Consider the following 25,208-nt stretch of genomic DNA (forward strand, 5'->3'; position numbering starts at 1 on the left):
TTAACCATATACTTATCTTGTTTGCATAGGTCTGGGCATGGATTTTTGAGGAAGATTGGCACTTGCCTAGGCGTACTAAGTTTCACCTCTCCATGTCACCAATATCGTCCAAGGAAAAGTTTGGCGCTTTAGTGCCGATAGAACCTGACATAGAGACGTCACAGGCGTTGCTGTAAGAATGCCGGAACAGATACTTCAAGATATCCTGCCAGATGCTCTAACAGTTCTGCCAATCCGATCTTCTTAATTGGACATTTTTTTATCGATTCCGAAATGATGAAAGACAATGATGATTTCGGTGAGATTTGAACACAGAACACAGAGATTCGAAATAGATTCTCTTCTCGGCATTTTAATCAATGCACTACCGACACTGCCTGTTCGCCACCTTTACTGTGAATCTTGCATTCATCAGTGGAACAATAAATAACAATATTATTAACCTTAAGTCTTTAGGAAGAAAGTTTTAGGATTCGAACTCAGTCTGGTACTAAGTGCACATGCAAGATTAAAACCCCTGATGGAGATTGAAAACCAAACTGATGAATATCGAAAATCTTTTATCTAATTTAGGACTATTGAACTCAACTTTATACCAATCAATAATTTATCTAAAATATTATAATCTTATGCAAAATTTAAATTATGATGAAATTGATTAAACATCTCATTTTCAGAGATTAAAAAAAAAATAATAACACGCCTTTCTTGAGAAAAAAAAAAATTATAATAATACTCATTAAAGCTAATGATTGTTTTTCATTATGAATGTAAATGGCTCGTGTTAAACACGTTAACCATTTCTTAAATATGTTCTCCGTGTAGAAGAAAATTTCTCCAGTCGTTTTTCTAACAAATGTTTTCCGTCAAAGTATTTATTATTCTCTGAATTCGTATGGGATTTGGAAAGTATGGTAAGATTGTCTCTCGCTGAGGAGGTCTAATAACATCTAAACACGTCCGGAATTGTCTCTGTAGGACCAATGGTCAGATACACACCTCACTACACGTCTTTATTCAACTTTTAATTGAGATTTCGGAATTGTTTCACTTGCTTTTCTTCACAAGAGTTAATAATGAAATCTAACGTTTTTTCTTTTTATTATGAGAGTAATTTCAATTAATAAAATCTTTACTTTGCTTACTAAATGTTAACTACCATTTAATTATGTACTTCATTTAACTGTATACTCCATTTAGTCAATTGTAAATTCCATTGATACTGTTGTTATGAGTTTTATAGGGTTAACTTGATAGTATTGATCATAGGCAATAGATTTAAATCACACAGTCATTACTATAAAATAGCAACAACCAGAGACTGAAGGCGATAGAATATTAAAGCACTATTTACTATAAGTATCTCTTGTAGTTGATGCGTTCCTATATCAGTGGCATTGAATAAATATTTATTCATCTTTAGTACAAGTATGAAAAAGTCAATTGCTTAAACATTCACAATCAAAGCTATCTGTCAAAGGGTAATCACTTCTCTTGACCTTTCATTGTCGGTGGTCAATTTTGTTTTGTCGGCCGTGTATTCTAGTGCAGAGCTATTACACAATAATTTTCAAGTATTTATACATTCATGTGGTTGTTTAGCCCTAGGTCAATTACGATTCCGCAGAGCTACGATCAAATATCCAGAGTTGAATTTATGATCATTCGGACTTATTTTGTTTTTCAAAGACTGTGTACTACATATCCATGGTTATACTATCTAAGTTACGCACCTCCCTTCCATTTTGAATATAGTAGAAAAAATTTGAGAGATATTTGGCAGCTCTTTCGAATAAACCGAACGTCTACACTCTCAAACATTTTGAGTTGTGACACGATGGAAAAAATATATTGTAAGGATTCAAACCCTGACTACGAAATTATGTTTCCGATCATGAGTATGCTACTACAGTTTCACGTGATTGATATGTAATGTTTTCTATCAATAAAATCAACCAAACAGAGTGAAGCTGTGACGTGATACAGTTTTCTCGAATATTCTAGTTTTGCGCCCTTTTACATAGTTAAATAGTTACACAGTTTGGCATCTAACACACAGCCTTCTTGATGTGTGTTAGTTAGCCTTCAAGGAAGACAGGTCACGGCAGACCACAGCTAGCCTTCAGACAAGACATCACGGTTTTCTTCTCCGAGTTTTAACAATATCTGGAGGTATTTGTATTTGTATTTTCCCCTTTCAGATAGCAAATGTCTAAGCCAACGCAGTAAATTATTTCCTATGTATTATTCTGATAACCAGTGAATCTGTAATAATTTACGTATCTATATGCACAGTTTTCTATCAATAAAATATGGTTGAACGCTCGTGAGTTTGTTTTATTTATAATAATAGTAGCCAGCCTGATCTTTCATTTTATGAGAACCACTATCAATGTAAACAATATAAGACGGTTTTCAGTTGGGATTAAAACAGTCCAATTCTCTACAGCTTAATGTCCTTTCTACTATAGGCACAAGGCCTGAAATCGGGGGAGGAGACTAGTCGATTACATTGACCCGTGTTTCACTGATACTTAATTTATCGGCCCTGAAAGGATGAAAAGCAAAGTCGACCTCGGCGGAATTTGAACACAGAACGTAACGATGGGCGAAATACCACTATGCATTTCGCCCGGCGTGCTAACGATTCTGTCAGCTCACCGCCTTTCTCTACAGCTTAATATCATTTCAAATTTTTGTTACAAGGGTAGATTGGGGGAGGTAGTGATGAGTCGATTATTGGTATGTAACTAATTTAGTCTAGCATTCATCCAATGCTGCCTCCTACTTTTAAATTTGCCATAATATTCCTTTCTACTACAAGAATTTCTTTTTTTTACATTCAGATGACTTGACTGAGTTTTAATGAGCAAAATTCCGCACTTTCAATTTACCATATAATAATAGTTTAGTATATATACTTTGCAATATATATGTTACAAGACACCATACGAAGTACAATAACATCACTTTTTACAACTAAACTATGTTGGTGTCGACCGAATTCTGACAGAATGACACCAGAAATATAAGCCTGTTTGACAGAATAATTGAAAATCTGCAAGAATGAAAATTTATCTCAAAAATAATTATCAAAATTCCGAAGGGAGTAAAACAAAAGATAACCTCTTCTGAATGAACTCTTGCGATAGATTCCAACCATTTATTCAAGCAGATTGTGTCACGATTAAAATAAGAAAAAAGTCTCTTTCTTTTAGGGATAGAATACAATCTGAAATTTTTTATTAAGAAAGAATGTAGACATGTACTGGTATATGACAGTAAAAGGTTTAGACTAGTGTTTCTTAAACCATTTTCTGTATTTCACCTTTTATCAGTTCTTTTATCACCATTCTAACGCCGTTACAAATAAGAAAAAGTTATTTTGTGTACGACACCATTTATCATTGCATAACATCAAGGGTCATAAATTAATTCAGCTTTAGTGCCTTTAAAATGTACAACAAATATAAATCTAGCAAAAGCAGTATGTATAATGTCAAAGAATTCTTAACAGATTTCTCACTGAAATCCTAATATTTAGACAAGTGCTGGCGCACATGCACACACACGCACACGCGCGCGCACACACAGAGGCATACACTTACAATGACTTCAATGTTTACAATTTCACTTGCCTCTTGCACTCTAAACTTTGCTACCGCGGAAGCCGAACATTTTACCCTACTTTACTCTCTGCAACAGTTTGTATCACCCACTATTCGTATTCCTGATCAAGACACATTTCCACTTCAAATACACTTCATCCTTTTTTATACTTAAACCCAGTTTTTACTGAACAACCAGCGTCTGTGGCGAATGACATCACAGTTTACTCCGCAAGTTGTGAAATTTATGTTTTTGTGATCACGTGTCTGCTGTAGTCTGCGATTTTGTCATGGACAGGAACAAAGAGCCAACATGAAATTTTGCGTTAAACTTGGGAAGTCTGCTACAGAGACATTGAGCATGCTTCGGCAAGCTTACGGCATTAGGTAACGGGTTGCATACAATGTTTCGAGTGGCAGAACGTCCCTGGAAGACGAAGAGCAATCTGGAAGACATGCCATGAGCGTCACCCCCGGTGATGCTCACGGCAGAACGATTGTGCATCGAGAATTTGTTTCCCAGGGCCAGACTGTCGATTGAGAGTTCTACTACGACGTTTTGAAGTGTTTGAGGGAGGATATTTGGCAAAAGCGACCGGATCTGTGGAGCGCGAAGAATTGGATTCCTTATGACGACAATGCACTCTGTCACCGATCTCTCCTCACTCGTGAGTTTCTTGTCAAAAACAATATGGTATAGCTTCCGCACCTGCCCTATCCGCCAGATTTAGCCCCGACGGACTTCCATATCTTTTCCAAATGAAAATGCAGCTCAAAGGTCGCCGTTTTAACACCGTTGTCGAGATCCAGAGCGAATCGAAGAAGGTCCTCGACTCGCTTACAGAAAACGACTTCCAGGTCGGATTCCAAAAGTGGCAGGAACGCTGGGAACGCTGTCTATTTCGAAGGAGATGATGTTAAAACTTACGTAAATAAGTTATTTTTTTTTTATTAACCACAACTAGTCCAGGAATCTTTTGATACCACCTCGTACTGGCCTCCCGAACTTTATGGCACTTCAAGTCAGCTAACTAGTCGGAATTCTTCTTAGTTCCACGCAAACAATTCTCGGTAGTAAATGTGCTTTTCGTTTGACCAATGAGTAATCTGAGGTTGCCAAAAAGACGAATGAAACCATCCTCTTAAGCAAGTCCTTTTACATCGCTCATACGGAGAAGAATATAATCAACAAATTTAGAGAATATCACTACCTTCACTGATTGGAAAGACTTCACTCACCACCTCAAATCCTGCATAGCTACCACCCGTAAAGCAAAAGATACTTTTGTGCCAAGTTTAGCGCGCAAGCCCTCTCGCCTGTCGAATTCCAGTCAGCCCTTTTGATCTTTAGTTATGAACAACTCTAACAACTTTGCATTATCATTTGATCTATTACTTGTCAACTAAAATGGTTCCTTAAGCAGTATTGCGAAGAACGCTTCTAAATTTGATTCACGCTTTGCTTTCAGTTGCTTAGTGCACACACTCGACAAGACTGCATTTCACACTTCAATAGTATCACACCCACGTTCATAAACACGTCAAACGCGAGCACACTGCCAATCGCTCCAAATCAACAATGCTATCAACCTATAAATGACCTTTACATTATCTTCAAACAATTCTCTCCAGAGCAAGCCCTTCTATTCTTGCCAAACTCTTCAATCTTTCTCCCTATATGGAAATTTACTCCTATATTTAGCAGATTCAAGAACTCCCATATTTATCATATCACAGCTTCCACCGTGTGTCATCTCTCTCTGATCCTGCCAACTTGACAATGTTGTATTTATCAATAACACAATGGCACAAACAATGATCATATTGTCAAAGCAGTCTTGTTTTTCACCCTTTCTAGGATTGGACCCCCGGCAATAAAACCCTGAAAGTCACTATTAAGCTTCCCAATCATTGATGACTTTTCACGGTAATCTTAATTATTATTCCCAAACGGGAAAATGTTCATGAATTGGGCGGTTTTACTGTTACACACATACATACACACACGCATGCGAGCAAAAACGTATTCTCGATTGTGTCCAAAAGAAATACTTGACTATAGAGGGAAGTAAAGTTGTGTGTGTGTGTGTGTGTGTGTGCGTGCGTGTGTTTGTGTGTGTGTGTGTGTGTGTGTGTGTGTGTGTAAGAGTGTGAATATGAACAGAACATTTTGGCAGAATAAAAATAAAAAAAGAATAAAAACAAACTAAACTCATCTGCATAGCAAGAATACAATTTGCCCCATTAACACATTTGCAGTGCTAGCCATATGGTTCTGCAGTTGAACTGGAACGTGACAGACCTAGATTCTATTATTCATAATAATAATAATAATAATAATAATAATAATAATAATAATAATAATAATAATAATAATAATAATAATAATAATAATAATAATAATAACAACAATAATAAAATACTAAGCATTTAATATAACAACCAATAAGTCTATATGTAAAGAGGTGTTAGGGGACTCTTGAATAGCAGGGGGCAGTTTAAAAAGCAGTTATGATGCCAACTACCTCACAAGAAGATCTACTACATGCCATTGCTAATTATTATTATAGCAAAAGGATTATTATAATAGCATCAAAATTCTTCCTAGTGATTATATTCCGGATTACTAAATTATAAATTTCAAGTAACAGCCAAAACGGGTATATGTATTGACAGCACGTAAGTTAACCGTGGAGAACAACAGTAAAAACACTTCTTTACATGGTCAGTGCTTCTATGAACTTAAGAGACATCAGATAAAGAAATAAAGCACTAATTCTGGGGGACGATAGAAGGAGCAGTTGTGTATATATCAGTTAATTTGTTCTTGGAAACCGCTCGTAAAGCGAAAACTCGTAAAGCAGAACAATAATTTCCCATAGTAACAATGTTATAAATCGTAATTCGTTCTCAGAAAAATATTTTACCTATAAAATTTATAATACTTGTAAATAAATGGCAATAAAACAACAGTAGAATGGAAAGAATATTTTATGTAAAGTTAAAAGAATGTCAAGATCATTTATACTAAAAAATATAATCATATCTGAATCACTTTCACTCGCACTAGACTCGCGCATACCGTCACTTGTAGACGCGATCCCCGATTCACAAGCACTCTTAGTCGGACTTGTAGATTTCTTTTTAAAAAACAAGTCTAGAGTTTTTCGCTTAGAAGCTTCTTTTCACTATCTATAAATTTCTAGATAACACGCAGAAGCATTTGTTATGGTAGTAGAAACTTTTGCACGTCGTTCAAAATTTGGATGTTGTAATTGAAAAATAAAAGTCGTAAACCTGGGGTCTCGTAAAGCGGGTCCTCGTAAAGTGAGGTGTTACTGTACTTTCAATATACTTAGTGGTGACAGCATAAAAGGACTAGATACTTTGGAAGAAATATTCACAATTCCAGCAACTTAGATGACAAATGTTTTCTATTTGAAAACGAGACATTATATCATGATGTCCTGTACTAATTACGCCCAAATATACTTGGGGATGCGATACAGTAACGTAACGAAGCCGTTATACATGTCTTTTATTTTTTAAATCTTTTACTTGTTTCATTCATTAGACTAACGCCATACTGGAGCACTGTCTTGAAGAGTTTTAGTCGAACGAATCGATTACAGTACATTTTTAAAGCCTGGTACTTATTCTTTCGTCTCTTTTGCCGAACCGCTAAGCTATGAGGACGTTGTCACGTGGTGGTTGGGGACAAATACCGACACAAAGACACACGTATAGATACACACACACACACACACACACACACACACATACACACACACACACACACACACACACACAGTAGTTCTTTCAGTTTCCGTCTACCAAATCCACTAACAAGGTTTTGGTCGGCCCATGGCTATGGTGAAAGACACTTGCCCAAGGTACCACGCAGCGGGACTGAACCTGGAACCATGTGGCTGGGAAGTAAACTCCTTATCACACAGCCACTCCTGCGTCTGGTTATCCAATATAAATTCTTTTGATAAAATGCTCTGGGGTACTTGTATAAACCTCCACATGTTTTAGAAAATGAAAAAGCAAAAAGATACCATGAAACTTTAGCATACAGAAATATCACCAGGTAACACAAAATAAATCTGACAAGTATCTATGGTAAAAATGTCAATAGTATACTAATTATCGACATAGCAATACCAAATAATTATAAGTTGTGTAAAACTGAGCTGTAAAATCAATGAATTACACCGATTATGCTAAATTTAAATATTACTGCATCTATTAATTAAGAAATGCATCAGTTATTTAATTTCTAATGGGCACAATTGGAATGATACTCAGCTATTTCTGTAAAAGATATTCACAGATTACCTTAAAGGATAGATATAGGCTTGTCTCATAAAGTAGTTAAAACTAGGATCTGTAAATATTAGGGTATTTTCATAGAGAGTTTGTAAACATGTTTTATGCATGTTCACTTTTTGAACAAATGAAACTCTCGATCTATTTCTCGGCCCATTAATTCTGAGAATGATAACGGTAATACTATTTTTTTTATCACTCCAAGGATGAAAATGGAAAACATTACAAAGCCGAGTTTGACGATAATTGCTTGCCAGTAGTCTCAAGAGAGTCATAAGTGCTGTTCAGCCTTGTCACACTGTACCGCACTGATTCCGTCCAAGAATTACGTTAAAGGGACGCGTGTCTCTAGAATATCCAGCTACTTGTACGCTAATTCAATGGACAACTGAACACTGACGGTCGGAAATTGTGACCAAGTTTCATTACGTATATAAAATCAATAAGGCGATAGCAATGCAGATAGAACATTAAACACAAAAAATGATAACGACAAAGATATTGAAATGTTACGTTAGAAATATTTAATTAATCCTTATATTTTAAGTTCAAAACTCCTTTGAAATAGCTTTAAAGAACGATATATATATATATATATTTATTTATTTAAAATACAGAGATCCCTATAATAGGACATCTAACCCGCCAGAAAGAGCAGCCAAAAAACTCTATACCACAATTAGGGATAATTTCGAAAGGGAATGAAAAATAAAAACATTTACCAATCTATTTTCTGAACCATGGTTTCAAGCTATTTTAGTAAAATAAAATATTTTGCAAGGTCAGCTATCATCAGCAGAACAACCTAGATTAACATATAAACACGAGGCACTACATAGAAAACATGACTCGTGCTTATATGCTTAATTTTTCAAAATTTACCGCGCATGTGCGGTTTACCTTATCAGCAGCAAATACAACCCCCCCCCCGCAAAAAAACGCCGATTTTCTTTCAGAAATTAGCCAAATACCACTAAGCATTTCGTTTGGCGTGCTAACGATTCTGCCAGCTCGCCGCTTTAAAGATGTACCTAATAATAATAACGATAGCTAAGTATGTATAAGACTATAAATTAGCAGGGTCGATAACTAGAGTCAATTTTAAAATACTGCTGCTTATTTTATTGATTTCAAATTTTGGCACAGAGCCAGTAATTTTCGAGGGGTGGGGGTGGGGATAAGTCGATTACATCGACTCCAGTACTCAACTGGTACTTATTTCATCGACCTCGAAAGGATGAAAGGCAAGTCGACCTCCGCGGAATTTGAACTCAAAACGTAAAGACGGACGAAATGCTGCTAAGCATCTTGCCTGGCGTGCTAACGATTCTGCCAGCTCGTCGCTTTTAATTATGCTTATTTTATTGACCATTGAAGCATTGATAACTTGATGAGGATGGCGATGCCTTTCATCCTTCTGGTAATGATGAAATGAGTGGTAGTGGTTCTGGTAGTAGTAGTAGTAATGGTCAATGTTTGAAGTGTTTGAAATCGACTGAAACCCTCCAAATTTCCAGTACGGTGCAATATTAGAAATCAATACCAATAAATATTAGCTGTTTTTAGTCTTGTTCGTGCTTTTGATGATGATGGTGAGAATGATGATGACGACGACGAAGGTAAGGATGAGGATGAGGACGAGGATGAGGATGAGGATTTACAAAAGTAAATAAATACCTTGTACGTTGTTTCACTTTACTCATGAGTGTTTCCACGTCATCATCAGACATTCCTTTGATTTGTTGTAAGAAAACAATTTCGTAGCGTGCAACGATCTGTAAAACAAATATAGAAAGAATGATAAATATTGTTAAAAAAATCTGCAAGAAATTTAATTCAGGGCAGAGTACTTAATAACATGAAAGAGCCTGGAAATATCTGTTTATTCAGATGATGGCACACACACACACACACACACACATGCACATGCTCACACGTAGTTGACTCTCCTGAAAAAGTACTCAATCCGAAATGTGTGTTGGATTTTCCACTCTCCACAGCAAGTTCACAGTACTCTTATGGTCGATTCTACGATATATATATATATATATATATATATATATATATATATATATATATATATATATATATATATATATATATATATATATGTATGTGTGTGTGTGTGTGTGTATACAAGGCACGATGGCTAAATTGTCGCCATTTTATATTTTTAATTTCGCGTATGCACATTGTTTTTGATTTTGTCGACTACACAGCATAATAGGGTCAGTTGGGCACCGTCTGTGAGAAAAATAGCATTATGACGCAATTCACTCTGCCAGAAATTTGGAAACATGGTGTACTGCTTGGCATTCCAGCCGGAAGCTCCAGCATGAACATTTCAGAGTTTTTGGGTGTCAATTTGAGGTCAGTGCAATCTGAGAACATATACCAATGTGATAAAAATCAAACATCCAGTCAACATCATGGTCTTTGCAGTGATCACTAGTGATGGCGATATTATGCCTCCACTCATCTTCCCACACGGCTTCAAACTCAACACGGAGGCCTACATCAAGTGCTTGGAGGAGGTAGTGCTGCCTTAGATCAAGAAGGTGGCTGCTGGAAGACCCTATGTCTGGCAACAGGACTCTGCACCATTCCACACAAGCAGGAAAACCCAGTCATGGCTGTCAGACAATTTCTGCGACCACACAACCCCTAATATCTGGCCACTTAACTCCCTAGACTGTAACCTCCTTGATTATTATGTGTGTGGTGCAGTTGAGCGAGAGACCAACAAAACTCCTTGTAGCACCAAAGATGAACTGAAGGCAAGGATTATGGCAACATTCACCACCGTAAACAAGGAGACCGTCCAGAAAAGTTACATGAAGTTCCGAAGTCGTCTGGAGGCTGTGATTGAAGCCAATGGCAATTTTATTGAATAAATTTACTCTTTAGTATTTAAAGATATTTTTATGCAATTTTGGTAAATATATCTGTTAAAATGAGATGTCAGAGTTATTTTCATTTTTGCGTAATTTAGTTTATTCACTGCATTCTGTGTATATATATATATATATATATATATATATATATATATATATATATATATATATATATATATATATATATATATATATATATATATATATATATATATATATATATATATATATATATATATTGCGCGTGTTCTGCCATCATCGCTCTATGGAAGTGAGACATGGTATATTTATCGTTAGCATTTGAAGCATTTGGAACGATTCCATCAACATTGTCTTCGGAAAATACTTTGTATAAACTGGAGTATGGCAATCGGTGATGTAGAGGTACTTGAGAGACGTTGTAGCAGGAATGTAGAATCGGTCATTCTGCAAAGTATGAGCTGGGGAAGACATCTGGTGAGAATGAATTATAATGGACTTCCTAAGCAACTTTTGTATGGTGAGCTGGAAGATCGTAAAAGGCCACCGCATAAACCCGAAACCATTACACTTTGAAGGCTATGCGTTTACAATTCAGTAACAGGAGATTGCCACAAAGTACCTGGTAAACAAGAGAGACAGTGACGCTCTTGTAATCCCAAGGTGCAACTGCATGCGTAGGCTATGTCATGTTTCTGTGGAAGACATTACGCATGTTATTAGCAGCTGTCCTAAAATGTCGTCACGGTACTACCTCCCTATGCGGCACGATGTTGCTGATAAAACAATTTACAATGCTATCTGCAAAAAAAAAAAAAGCCGTTCTGAAATAAACTTAGAAAATCCCTCTGTTATGGAATACATTCATAGACTCTAACTCAAGGAATACTGGTGGAATATTTCCATCAAAACTTCTGTTAAATGTAAGCATAGCAAACTGGATATTGTTGCTTGGTACAGAGGGGCAGAGGAATGTACCATCATAGAGGTTAGCTGCCCTGCAGATATAAATATCTCTTTGAAAATCGAAGAAAATGGGGATATCTATGGACAGCTGCTTCGAAACCTCCAGCTTCTATATCCAGACAATGAATTCATATTCATACCAATAATAATTGGAACACTAGGTTTTGTTAGTAAATGCTTAAAGGAGAACTGGATAAACTGGGATTTTCAGAAAGAGAAATTGACCGGTTGATTCGTACATTAGAAGTCCAATCTGTGAGTAGAATAGTAAAAATATGCAAGACTTTTCTCAAGTTCCAAATGTGAATTTGTCTGTGTTAACTACATCCCAAAGATGGAGCCTTGTATCTTTGTTGGAAACCGGCTCCCTCCTCAGTGGAAGATGTATAATAATTTAAAAGAGACATACATACATACATACATACACCCACATATATGAAATAATTATTTGATAAAACTATAAAATATTTTTAAAAAAATGATACCTCTAAAATATTCATTATTAATTCACTAAAATCAACTTATGAATAATCAAAAATAAAAGTTCACACTTATTTGTTTATTTCTTTTTTCTTTTTAGTCACAGCCATATTTTGTCTGCAAAACATTGAATAAGTTACTTAAAAGGAGCCAACTCAGTATTTTATAATGATCAGAAATATTGATTTAACCCTTTCGTTACAATTTTTCTATCTAAATTACATTCCAATGTGTGTTAACTAAATTCTAAAATAATCGTAAATTCAGTCTGGTTTCGTAAAATAGTTACTATGTTTTTATCAATGAATATATTAAAGTGCTTTTTTTTTCATAACTTAAAAGGTTCGTCTATAAATCTATTATGGATTTTGTTTCAAAACTACTTTACTTGCAGGTAAAACCTGTGCTATATAGTTATTTAAATTTTGTTTAAATATCATCGTAAAAAAATGAATTATGATTCAAAATATTTCATAGACTACTGAATCTCCATTATCATACTTTGTGGGGAAAATGCCTTAATTTAGTCCAGTTCATTCTCTTTGTTTATATTTTGCATAACGATTGTTCACCGACGTTATTATATGGAACATTAGAACTGGAATAAATCAAAGTTGTAACAATGAGTAATGTTAGATGAATGAGAACGAAAACTTTCAGTTTTAGGTGTTCATTTGTTTTATTTTCACGAATTTACACTGTCTCTCTTGTTTACCAGGTACTTTGTGGCAATCTCTTGTTACTGTATTGCAAACGCATAGCCTTCATAGTGTGATGTAATGTAAGGGTTTTGTGTCCAAGAGAGGCTGCGCTTAGTGTCAATTCTACTGTCTTCTTCAAGCTTCCGGGCAACATTACTGTTCCAAGAAAAGAGAATTAAGTTATGTTGACTAGTACTGTTTATGGCAGAAAAAAGAAAATGATGTTCAAGAGAACACTAGAAGCGTGTCTGAGGAAGTGGTGAGTGTTTTAGAGGTAACAGTGACAGTTCTTTTCATAATCCAGCATTTTGACAGTCTGAACTGTGGTTACTTCCAAGATCGAGAATTTGCCGGCAGTTACTCTTCGTTGCTTACGTTGCTAACTTCCTGATGTACCGTTTATCATTCAAATTTTCCTTTACTTTGTCGTAAGATCTGGTCTCTTATAGAGTCCCAGAACAAATCTTATCGGAGAGATCTGTGATGACGTCATCACTCAAAAATCCAGGATGTGTTTCTTGTAATTTGATTGGCCAGATTTTCGCTGACGTAATCACTCAATTTGAAAGATCCTATTTGTTCCTTTACGCACACATTTCCAGAGAAAGCAGGAGAGCTTGAAATTTAGGTAGAGACCTGCTATAAGTAAGTAATAATTAGGTGCAGTTTCTAAAAATTTTCGAGAAAAAGCAATGTAATTAAAAATTTTTCCGCCCGTTGTTTTAAGAATATTTATATATGCTGTAATATGTGTATTTACAGAATGAAGTGTAGCGTTGTAACATAGGAAGACCTAAAGACAGGGATTTGTTTGGTGTGAGAGGCGGCGTGAGGTTTTGCCTACTTAGAGAGACTGGTTGGTGGGATAGGTGATAGTATGATGGACTGGCACAATGTGAGTTAACCAATCGCATTCGAGTTTAGATTACACACACACACACACACACACACACACACACACACACACACACACACACACACACACACACACACACACACACACACACACACACACACAAACAAACACACATTCGCACACATAAACACACGCACACAAGCACATATTGCCAATAGCTTCATAAAAAAAGATTATTTCTTACATTGGTACTTTATCAGAATTATGTATGTATGTATGTATATATGTATGTATGTATGTGTGTGTGTGTATGTGCGCGTGTGTATATATATATATATATATATATATATATATATATATATATATATATATATATATATATATATACATGTCTTCTATTTTTTTGTCTTTTACTTGTTTCACTCATTCGATTGCGGCCATGTTGGAGCACCGCCTTGCGGAGTTTTTAGTCAAACGAATCGACCGAATCTCTAAGTGATGGGCACGTAAACAAAATAGCACCGATTGCCAAGTAGTGGTAGCGAACGAACACCGACAAAAAGGCACACACACACGCACATATATGGTGGGCTACAACACTGTAAATTTACTTTTTTACTTAAATTTTACGGTAAAATAAATTAGCAATTTATATTTAGTTCAAAATAACTAATTTGCTCATATTGTTAATACTTTCACATGAGAGTATTAACGGTAGGAGCAAATTATTATATCAGGATGATTTGTACAGTTTACTCTTTTACTTCTACATAATGTTGCACTAATAAAACTTAGCTTTAATGGTTTATATTTAATCTTGCTTTCCAATCTACGAATATTGGCTGTTAAAGGAACATCGTAAAAATTCTTTAAATTCAGCTTCACACTCCAAAATTTTCTTTTTCCATATTTGTATGCGTATTTTTGAATGCATGATATAATGGTTTTTAAACGCTATGCTTTAATGAGAATCTAAAAATAGCATTTAAGGTTTTAAAAGATTTGTCATGAAGATGCGTTGTCACCAATGTTGTGAGGTGCTTGTTTACCAATGTCGTGATGGTTGCTTGTTTGTGTGTGTTATACTGTTAAAGTCCATTGTCATGTGGTCTAGCTCGCTGCTGTATAAAATAAACGAGTTAACTCACGACCTTTTAACTTTTAACATATTTAATGCAGGACATGATCTACTGCGTTGGCTGTTAACAAAACAAGAAGCTGATTATATAAACTCCGACTGGGAAAAGAGAACTGCACTGTATCTTGCAGCAGGCTAGCTGTGGTACATCATGCCTAAGTGTCCGAAGTCATTTCGTGCTCAGGCTGGTCTGTCTGAGTATCCAAGGTGGTCTGGTCTTAGCGGTCAGCTTTCTGTGATTACTCAAGTGGTGGTCTACGAGAGTACCCGAGGCCGTCTGGCTTAGCGATCTGCTGAGGCTATATGGCGGATTTAGGCACCAAATAGTTTTTAAAGGGTGAAAATAGGACGAATTTTAGATCACCCGAAGAGCAATATAACGTCACAGGCTCAAGCTGATTGGTCGATTTATAGATCAATCACGTGAAATTGTGGTGGCTCACTCGTGATCCTTAACTAAATATCTTTAATAAAACACAGTAACAAATTGTTTTCTTGAAATTAAGAAAGAATTTCAGCTTTAAAACATTCCATGCAAAGTGCACTAGCAATTTTACCATGAAGTCAAAAAGACTGAGAATCGCTGATATAATATGTGTAGGTATATAAGGTGAATGAATATATATATGTATGTATGTATGTATGTATATCGAGAACAAATTTTTATCAGGCTTAATTGATTAAAGATGTAACTTTGCACTTTGCTCTCATATATTGTATTTTACCTTTTCACCAACTTATTTCCAACGAGATGCCAGCAATCAAGTTGAAGTCAACTAATCTGGACAAGGTTATAGTTGTGTCACCGCAATAGCCAAGCGACATATTTATTAATTAAATTTTAGTTTCTTTCTGCTAAGACGAAGCAATTTTTAATATTTAAAAGAAAGGCAAGTGATGTGACGCCCCAAGAGAGTTAATGATATGAAAGAAATGAAATAGTTTCTATGGAGAATTAAAAATGCTTCCTGGACTCGATTCACCAAAAGTTTACTTCTTCTGCAGCGTTCGTCATTGTATTCTTTAAATATTAAACTTACTTTCTTTTAATACAAAATATATCGCACAAATCGAAAATAGGAATGTTGTACTGGCAAATCAACTCAAGCCACAGGCAGTAATTTAATACCTTCGAGCCGAATAAAAGTAATTCTATCAATTTAATAGTTATTCAGTTATTTCTTCTGATTCCACTAATGTACGGCTTGGTAAAGTAGTGGTATCATCCATGACATTTTCAGGCATCACACAAAGTGGTAGTGTTGAGGCTCTGGAAGAACGATTTCGATTTTTTTTTAGCCTGTGACAGGCAGATTTGGTGTTCAAGAACGCAGAAACGTATGCGTCTCACGATTTAGTGGCACTATTCACAACCCAATGTGTTCTCACGCAGTCATCTAGGTGGAGAATTTTCTCTCGGGATTATTGTCACAGCAGGAGATCTTCTCAAATCCAAGTGTGCTAGAGTGAGTTAAATATGACTGCATGAATATATTTTATGCAACGCTGCTTCGTGCGATTGAATTCTAGCTTGACCAAGCATTACACTCTTCAGCATATGGTGTTTCAATATAAGAACGAACGTGTTCTTTTTCGGGTTGTTTAGAGCAGATTTGGTGTCCGTAGCTGACGATGAGAAAGAATGCAAATATATGTGAAAGCCCAATGTGTTTTCACATATATCATTTAGTAGAAGAATTTTCTCCCGGAACTATTTCTACAGCAGGTCTTCCCATGTCCGAGTGTGGTTAATATTGCTTTACACAAATATATTTTACTCAAAGCTACTTCGTGCGACTTTATTTATTTGATTCAAGCTTGATGAAGCTTCATGCTCACTAGCAAACAAACTGTTCTAACATAAGAACGAATTCGTTCTTTTCGGGTTACGAAAGGCAGATTTAGCATTCGAAGCTGACAACACAAAAGAATGCAGAAAACCATGTGTCCTGCGATCATGTGTCATTCACAACCCCAGTGTATTTTTACTCATATTGTCTGGGAGGAAAATTTTCTCTCGGAACTATTTCCGCAGCAGAAGATCTTCTCAAGTTTAACTGTACTTGAGTGTGTTAAAATAACTTTACATGAATATATATATTTTATCTCTTATTTGTTTGAGTTATTAGTCTGCAGCCATGCTGGGGCACTGCCTTGAAGAATTTTAGTCGAACGAATCGATTCCAGTACTTACATTTCTAAACCTGGTACTTATTCTATCGTTCTGTTTTGCTGCTCCGTCAAGTTACGGGGATACAAACGCACCAACACCGGTTGTCAAGGGATGGTTGGGAACAAACATAGACATAAAGGTACACACACACACACACACACACACACACACACACACACACACACACACACACACACACACACACACACATCGACTTACAAGGCTTTGATCAGCCCACGGTTGCAAGTAGAAGACATTTGCCCATGTGGTTCCCAACCACATGGGCAAGTGTCTTGTGATTGGAAAACAAACTCTTTTATCACAGCCACGCACGCCTGTGTGTGTGAATGTGTGAGTGTGTATGTGTGTGTGTGTGACTGTGCATGTGTGTGTGTGTGTGTGTGTGTATACATGTTTATACGTATTGTGTACATATGTATGCATGTACATGAATATCAAATAGATGCTTGAACGAAATAAAAGTAAAAAGATGAGACAGAAGCATGGAAAAAGCGAGTGAATGAGTGGGGGGAGAAAAGACAGAACTGTAGTAGTAGTAGTAGTAGCAGTAGCAGCAGCAGCAGCAGCAGCAGCAGCAGTAGTAGTAGTAGTAGTAGTAGGAGGAGGAGGAGGAGGAGGAAGAGGAGGTTGAAAATCTACAGAAAGAAGGGAGGTTAGCAGAGTAGATTTATTCACGTATTAACTAGCAGGTAGTTTTCATTTTAAGCAGTCATAGATCGTCAAAGATAATTGAAACAGATTTTTTTCAGATAAAGGGAAAGGGCAAGGGAAGAATGTATTCTCTCTTTTAATGGTAATTCAAACAATACGGTAGGGAGTTACGTCATAACCTGCTGTAGTCAGGGGACGATTTCAGTCTCCAGCTTATAAAACTTTTCTAACTGCTTGCTTCTCAAAGGAGTAATTCGAATAAATGCATGCTTAAGCTAAGTGATGAGAAATAGATATATTAAGAAATTAATGGATAGATGAAAGATAGAAAGATAACGATTAAGACTTAGCAATTAATACGGAGTGATGACATCTAGTTTGAAGAGTGGTGTATGTGCGACTACACGTAAGAGTATTTGAGTGTGTGTGCGTGTATGCTTGTAAATGTGTGCGACAATTGAGATTGAGAGTATTAATATAATTAAGGTGAGTATACGTGCATTGGCACTTGCGCGAAGAATCACACATGGGCACCTGCGTGTTTGTGTGAAAGCTTATATATATATACATACATACATATATATATATATATATATATATATATATATATATATATATATATATATATGTATGTATGTATATATATATATATATATATATATATATATATATATATATATATATATATATATATATATATATATATATATATATGTATGTATGTATGTATGTATGTATGTATCTTTGTCGTTCTCCTAATCGTATTCAATCTAACAAATCCCACATGTACGCACAGCATTGCATGCACGCACGCACACTTAAGACACGTACAACGACACACATCTGCTTCTCGCTTGCATCCTCCACGCCAATGCAGCAGACACACCAGGGGCGTGATGATGAGCCTGATAAAAGATATGATGAGACTGCTGATAATGTGAAAAAAAAAAAAAAAAAAGCTCGAAATTTTATGAGAAAAGAAAATGCACGAGGGCAAAAAAATTTTAAAAAATGAAATAAAAAAAGAGCAAACTCGTAAACTGCAAAAAAAAAAAAAAAAAATGGAAATGAAAATAAAAAACAAATAAATCATAATAAAAATACAAAATTAAAAAAAAATAAATAAAAACATTAGAAATTCAATAAGTTTCTACGTTACTCCCAACCACGGCCCAGAAATCATGTATTCATTCATTCATTCATTCATTCATTCATTCTTCTTATCACCGAAACAGATGTAATGGAGGCGGTGGGTGATTTTCGGGTTAAATAGAGAGCAATATAACCATGAATCATTCAGAACAAAGCTTTAGAATATATTGCTTCACGTACTTTGAATCCATGTTATATTTCAGAGGCAGAGCAAGATTTTGCTGAAGAGAATATTTCACTATGTTCTGCGGAGACTTTTTTTTTTGTTTCATGATTATTGTTTATTTATTCATTTTTTTTTGTGAAGTTCCCGCTGTTGCTTACTATATATTTATGGTCTAACTTTACATTTATAATATGTGTTTGTAATTATATCTCTTTATAAGAGCGGTATGTGAGGAAGGAGAGTGAGAGAGAAAGAGAGAGGGAGAGAGAGAGAGGGAGAGAGAGAGGGAGAGAAAGAGGGAGAGAGTGAGAAAGAGAGAGAGCGGGAGAGATTGTTTGGTTCTCTTAGTATTTTTTAAATTGCTTTTTCTTTTATTTATAATCTGCATTTGATCAAAGCGCTAACACTTAACATTTATGAACTATACCTACCTACCAACCTACCTACCTACCTACCTACCTACCTACCTACATACATACATACATACATACATACATACGTATATACGTACATACATACATACATACACACACACAATATATATATATATATACATGTTACATATGTATATGTATATACATATATTAATGTGTGTGTATGTGTATATATATAAACATACACACACCTATATATATATATATCCACACATTTACGCACATTTATATATTCAAGTACACATACACACACGTACACACACACACATACGCATACACACGCACACACGAGTTCAGAAGAAATTTTAAGTGTTGCCGCTTGATCAAATGCAAATTTAAAATGAAAAGGAAATACTAAAAGAACCAGACGAGACATTCTCTCTCTATCTGTATCTCTCTCTCACTGTCTCTCTCTCTCTCTTACTCGTTACATTATATATCCATTTATCCATACATATACATACATATGTGCATGCATACATACACACACACACACACACACACACACACACACACACACACACACACACGCATACATACATACATACATACATACATACATACATACATACATACATACATACATACATGCATCATGCACACGCATACAGGTTCTAGTTCAAAACGGGGGCACCAGTTTTCATTTATATTTTATGTAGTGTTTTTGGTACCGAAAGACTTTCAAACTTCGTATACTTATCTATTTTGTGTTATAGAACAGAACAAAATTTTTGTATTCGAAGTTATTTCATGTAAAAAATTGTCTTATTTCGATAATTTCAACCAATCACTGACAAGTATTCAGCTGTTTGCAGTTACTCCTTTGGCAGTTTAAGCGGTGTAAAGCATATTTAATCTCCATTACTTCTGACATTTTGCAGAGAGGCAACACACGTGTGTTCGTTTTCCTTCGTTTTATCTTTAATATAATTTCGTTAACATCTGCCTGAACTGTATGTGTACAACATTTGCCCTAACCCTAACCCTAACCCTAACCCTTCCCTCAAAAACCAGGCCTTGTGCCTATAATAGAAAGGTTTATTAGCTACTGCCAATGTGCTTCAGCCATTTTTTGACAAGGAAATAATAATTTTATCACCGCCAGAATCGTTTGAGAATCGTTTGTTTACGTAGTCAGCACTTACTGTATTCGGCTGAATGGACGTCAGTCATTGGTTGAAATTACAGAAATGCGACAACTTTAACATGAAATAAGTTGCAATATAATAATTTTTCTTAAGAAGACTAAGAGAAAAAGATGTTTTATATGACACATTCTACCAGTGTCCCAAGTTTCAAAGTGTTTCGTTAAGAAAATACTGGCGCCCCCGTTTTGAACTAGATCCCGCATACACACACACACATATATATATACATGTAGACAGCTATGTATACACACATATATACATATATGCATATAACAGGCTTCCGCCCAGTTTCCGGTTGATAAGTTTCACCAACAAGTTATTGATCTACCCATGGTGACAAAAGAAGACACTTGCCCAAGAGGTTGAAAAATTAGATTGAAACCAGAACTATGAACCACGTGGTTCTCAACCAGATGGCTATGGCTGCCCCCAAGGTTACAACAGAAGACGCTGGCCAAAAGGATGCACAATTAGATTGAAACCAGAGCTACGAACCACGTGGTTCTCAACTAGATAGCTATAGTTGCCCCTATGTCATAATCCAAAATATTTAGATTCACACTAATCATTATGTGACTGTATAAATCTTTCGACAGCACTCTCGTAGTTGAACTTAATGTTTGGGGAAATGAATGCAGCATCTTATTACTATAAAATGAACGATGGAATGCTTGAAAAGCTGTGTGAATAGGGTGAACGTGGGTGGATATTGGAACCAACATTGTATTGTTATTTGTTCCTTTGTGACTCAGCCAACAATCTTGCAGCTGAAACCGAAATCATATCAGTTGATGATATGGGAATACTATGCAAAAGGAATACTCTATAGGTGTTTCTTTCTATCTTGTCATTGTATGCCTACTGTCATCTTTTTCACAAAACTGGAGTAGCTATAGCTACTGCTAGCGTCTACGACTGTAAAAATAAAAATACGAAAACATATAATTTATGCAATAGATAATTTATTTGAAATTCACGTAAAGATTTTGAAATATCTACAATGCTAAGAAACAACTTAAATTTCTCTATGACGGAGAGAGAGTGAATAAATATTGAATCCTAATAGTAGGATATTGTATTCTAAACCGAAAGTATTTTCTTCAAGGAATGAGTATTTCAGATATTGGCGTTCATAGATGTTTATCACAGAATGAATATTATTCAAACTTACGATAATAGTTTGTGCGAGTTTCCCAACAGTTAGTGAAATGGTCGCCTACAATCTATTCCACTGCAGTAAAATCAGAGGCATTTTCTTTCTTGTGTATGCAATAAATTATTTTATACACCCATATCTCAGACAAAAAAAATGATGTTAAAGCTTTGATGAAAATAAACACTAGCTTTGAAGCATATTGTCTGGATCGAAGTTTCTATCATATATTTAGCGGGTGTGATCGTGTAATTGCATTGAGAGTGGGTTACAAATAGACAGGAATATGTTTGTCATGTATTTTGAGAGGAGTTGTGAAAAAGGGAAGCGAATGTGTCTTCGTTTAAAGGAGTGCTACTGATTATAGAACCAGTTAGAGAATTGTTCTAGGGAATTATGTTATGACGAACACCACTAAGTCTTAAATAGTCTATAAGTATAATGATATCCTATTAATTATGAGTTCTGATGGCACATTATTTAGAAGAGTGAACTCTTAAAGAAGCATACAGAGAGGGATGATATTTCCTTCCATAACTATAAAACAAAAATATCTTAACAGAGTTAAAGAGAGACGATTTAATATGTGTGTATATATGTATAAGCAGAATAAGCAGTGTGTTTGGCTTCTACCAGTGACCGCTACATTACATTACTCTTTTCCAATCTTAAGAGAGAAAGAAGAAATAAAAATATTATAAATAAATGAGAAAAAAAAATGTTAAGATCCCAAAGTACGACGGGAAAAGTAGGTTTTGCACTTTACGTGAATAGTACAACATAATTTGTAGTTACCTAGAACTCGGGGCGAGATATAATCTTATAATTTATGTCATTTCATACAACATTGAACAATGCTAAGGTATGATGCAAGTGTCGAAAATATATACCGTACGTTCACACCTTTCAATCCAGATGAAATACTCCCAGCCAAACCACAACAAATGCAAGAACTACACACATGAAATTACTGTGTTTAGACGAAAATATATCAAATATATGATTTTGAAAGTTAGCAACTCAGTTATCCAATTAGCTATCCAGACCTTGGTTGAATATTCCACAAAATCAGTGAAAAGGAGGCATTGACTGGCAATTGGTACATAATCTGCAATTTCGAATTTATGTTTACATATAAATATTCGTACATTTGGTGTTGTATTTCTAAACAAAAACAAAAAACGAACATATATTTAATGCATGTTTCGGTAATCTACTCTGTAAACTGAATAGAAAGAAGTAAAACTATTTAGAGCTTAACTTTAAATAGTTCTTGGCTAAACTTTATTTTGATAACTTTGTTTCTAAGGTGTTGGCCAATTCCTTTATAGGAGACATTTGAATAGAAGAAAAAGAGAACATACACACAAAGAAACACAGCTACATATATATATATATGAATATATATATATATATATATATATATATATATATATATATATATATATATATATATATATATATATATATATATATATATATGTATGTATATATATATATATATGTATGTATGTATGTATGTATGTATGTATGTATGTATGTATGAATGCAATAACGCATAGATAGAATAATACATGCAGACGTTCAGCCATACATATTTATGTATGCCGTGGGTTAACCAGTCAATTTGTGTGAGGTTTATTTGGTTCCAATGAATGTTTCTCTCTGTTGTTGTTGTTGTTATTATTATTATTATTATTATTATTATTATTATTATTATTATTATTATTATTATTATTATTGAACACAAAATCACAAAATAATTGACATTCAACCAAACTCGACAAGGTCACAGGCCACCTTCTTTATATTATCATTCTCAAAAGCTCGTTTACCAAAGATTGCAACAGTATGCGAATGAAATAATGTCATCGTCTAAATATATTTACATAAGAAACAATTGTAGCGTTTTTTGTTGATGAATCAGGATTTATACTATTTCTGTAAAAAGGCCAAAATAAGATCTCCCAAAAGGTTATATGACAATGATGACGAATTACTATAGTATAAAATTTCTGGGATGTATTTTCGGCTGGTACCAACAAGTAACTTTCAAATATAACAAGTGTAAGTTGACCTGGTAATTAGAACTAATCTGCAGAGATGAGGAAGAAACACCAGAAGCTACATGACAAAATATCATCCTAAACACAGAACACAATCGAAACACGAACCATGACAACATCAGCACAGTCTCGATTACTAACTCATCATTGTGTGTGCATGTTTATTAATGCCTTCAGTTAAGAGTGTCTGCTTGTTTGTTTGTTTGTTTGTTTGTTTGTGTGTGTGTGTGAGTGTGTGTGTGTGTGTGTGTGTGTGTGTGTGTGTGTGACTGGAGGTTATGTGTATGTATGTATTTTCTGTCATTCAATCTGTCAGCTGCTTTTCTAAACTATTATGTTTCATATTGATCACTGAACTTGTTACTAAATTTGAAGTAAATGACTTACTTGATTAAGTTAACTACTTGTTTTTTAAATGTCAATTCTTTCGTTTAGACGTCTAGTCAAGAGTAAGGGCAGATGTCACACCTAACTCTCTAGATTCCAGGATATAGATTTCACGTATTAATCTTTATTTCATGACCTTGGGATCACTGAAAAGACTAAACTTCGACACTTCAACAAAAAGGGCAAATCCGAAAATCATAAATGTGAAGGCGCATGGCTTACTAGGTTTGGGGTACTGGATTCAAGATCGTGGTTTCGATTCACAGACCGAGTGGAGCGTTGAATTCTTGAGTAAAACATTTCGTTTTATGATGCTGCTGTCCACTCAGTTGAAAATGAGTACCTGCAACAGCTGGATGTTAACCTTCCGACAAATTTGGGATGGATATTGTACTCTTATTCACTTATACGCTATGGGAAACGGGTAAGTTTTGGCCTAATAAACTTATAGGCTCGAGACAAACACTAAGTCTTACTTTTACTACGAGCTTTCCTTGCACAACTGAGCGCAGTACTAAATGTCTTGGATACAGGCAATGCTTTTGTTTTGGCTTTATATTTTCTACTGTATTGAAAGTACTCAGTGTAATAAGCATACGATTTCTGGTAGCGAAACATACTATGTTTTATGTATGTCCCAGGGTTTTAGTTATGTATTTGTCTGCATCTTTAATCATTCCCAAGCGACATATTATTATAATGATTTTATTCTGTTTTCAATCTTCACATAGCTTCATTGTTTCTGGTGATGCGGAATTTCGTACGCTACATTTTCGTACTTTTTTCTTGCATCAAACTCACTGCACGACGTTTCTTTCATCATTGCGTTGAATGATATGGTTTTAATTTGTATTGTATGTTCTTTTATGTTGTGTGTGTGTGTGTGGGGGGTCCGTCTGGAGT

General features: G+C 35.2%; 1 protein-coding gene across 1 annotated transcript in view; it reads right to left on the reverse strand.

Annotated features, from left to right (window-relative positions):
* The window catches only part of LOC106871016 (deoxyribonuclease gamma), a 93,970-nt gene that overhangs the window by 36,761 nt on the left and 32,001 nt on the right, over positions 1-25,208 (reverse strand). Inside the window, exon 2 of the mRNA XM_014917271.3 lies at positions 9,618-9,715. Within this exon, the coding sequence (XP_014772757.1) occupies positions 9,618-9,715 (98 nt within the window). The remainder of the gene's footprint in view (positions 1-9,617; positions 9,716-25,208) is intronic.

Source organism: Octopus bimaculoides, chromosome 2 (genome assembly GCF_046866305.1).
Source record: "Octopus bimaculoides isolate indiv1 chromosome 2, ASM4686630v1, whole genome shotgun sequence".
Classification (NCBI taxonomy): Eukaryota; Metazoa; Mollusca; class Cephalopoda; order Octopoda; family Octopodidae; genus Octopus; species Octopus bimaculoides.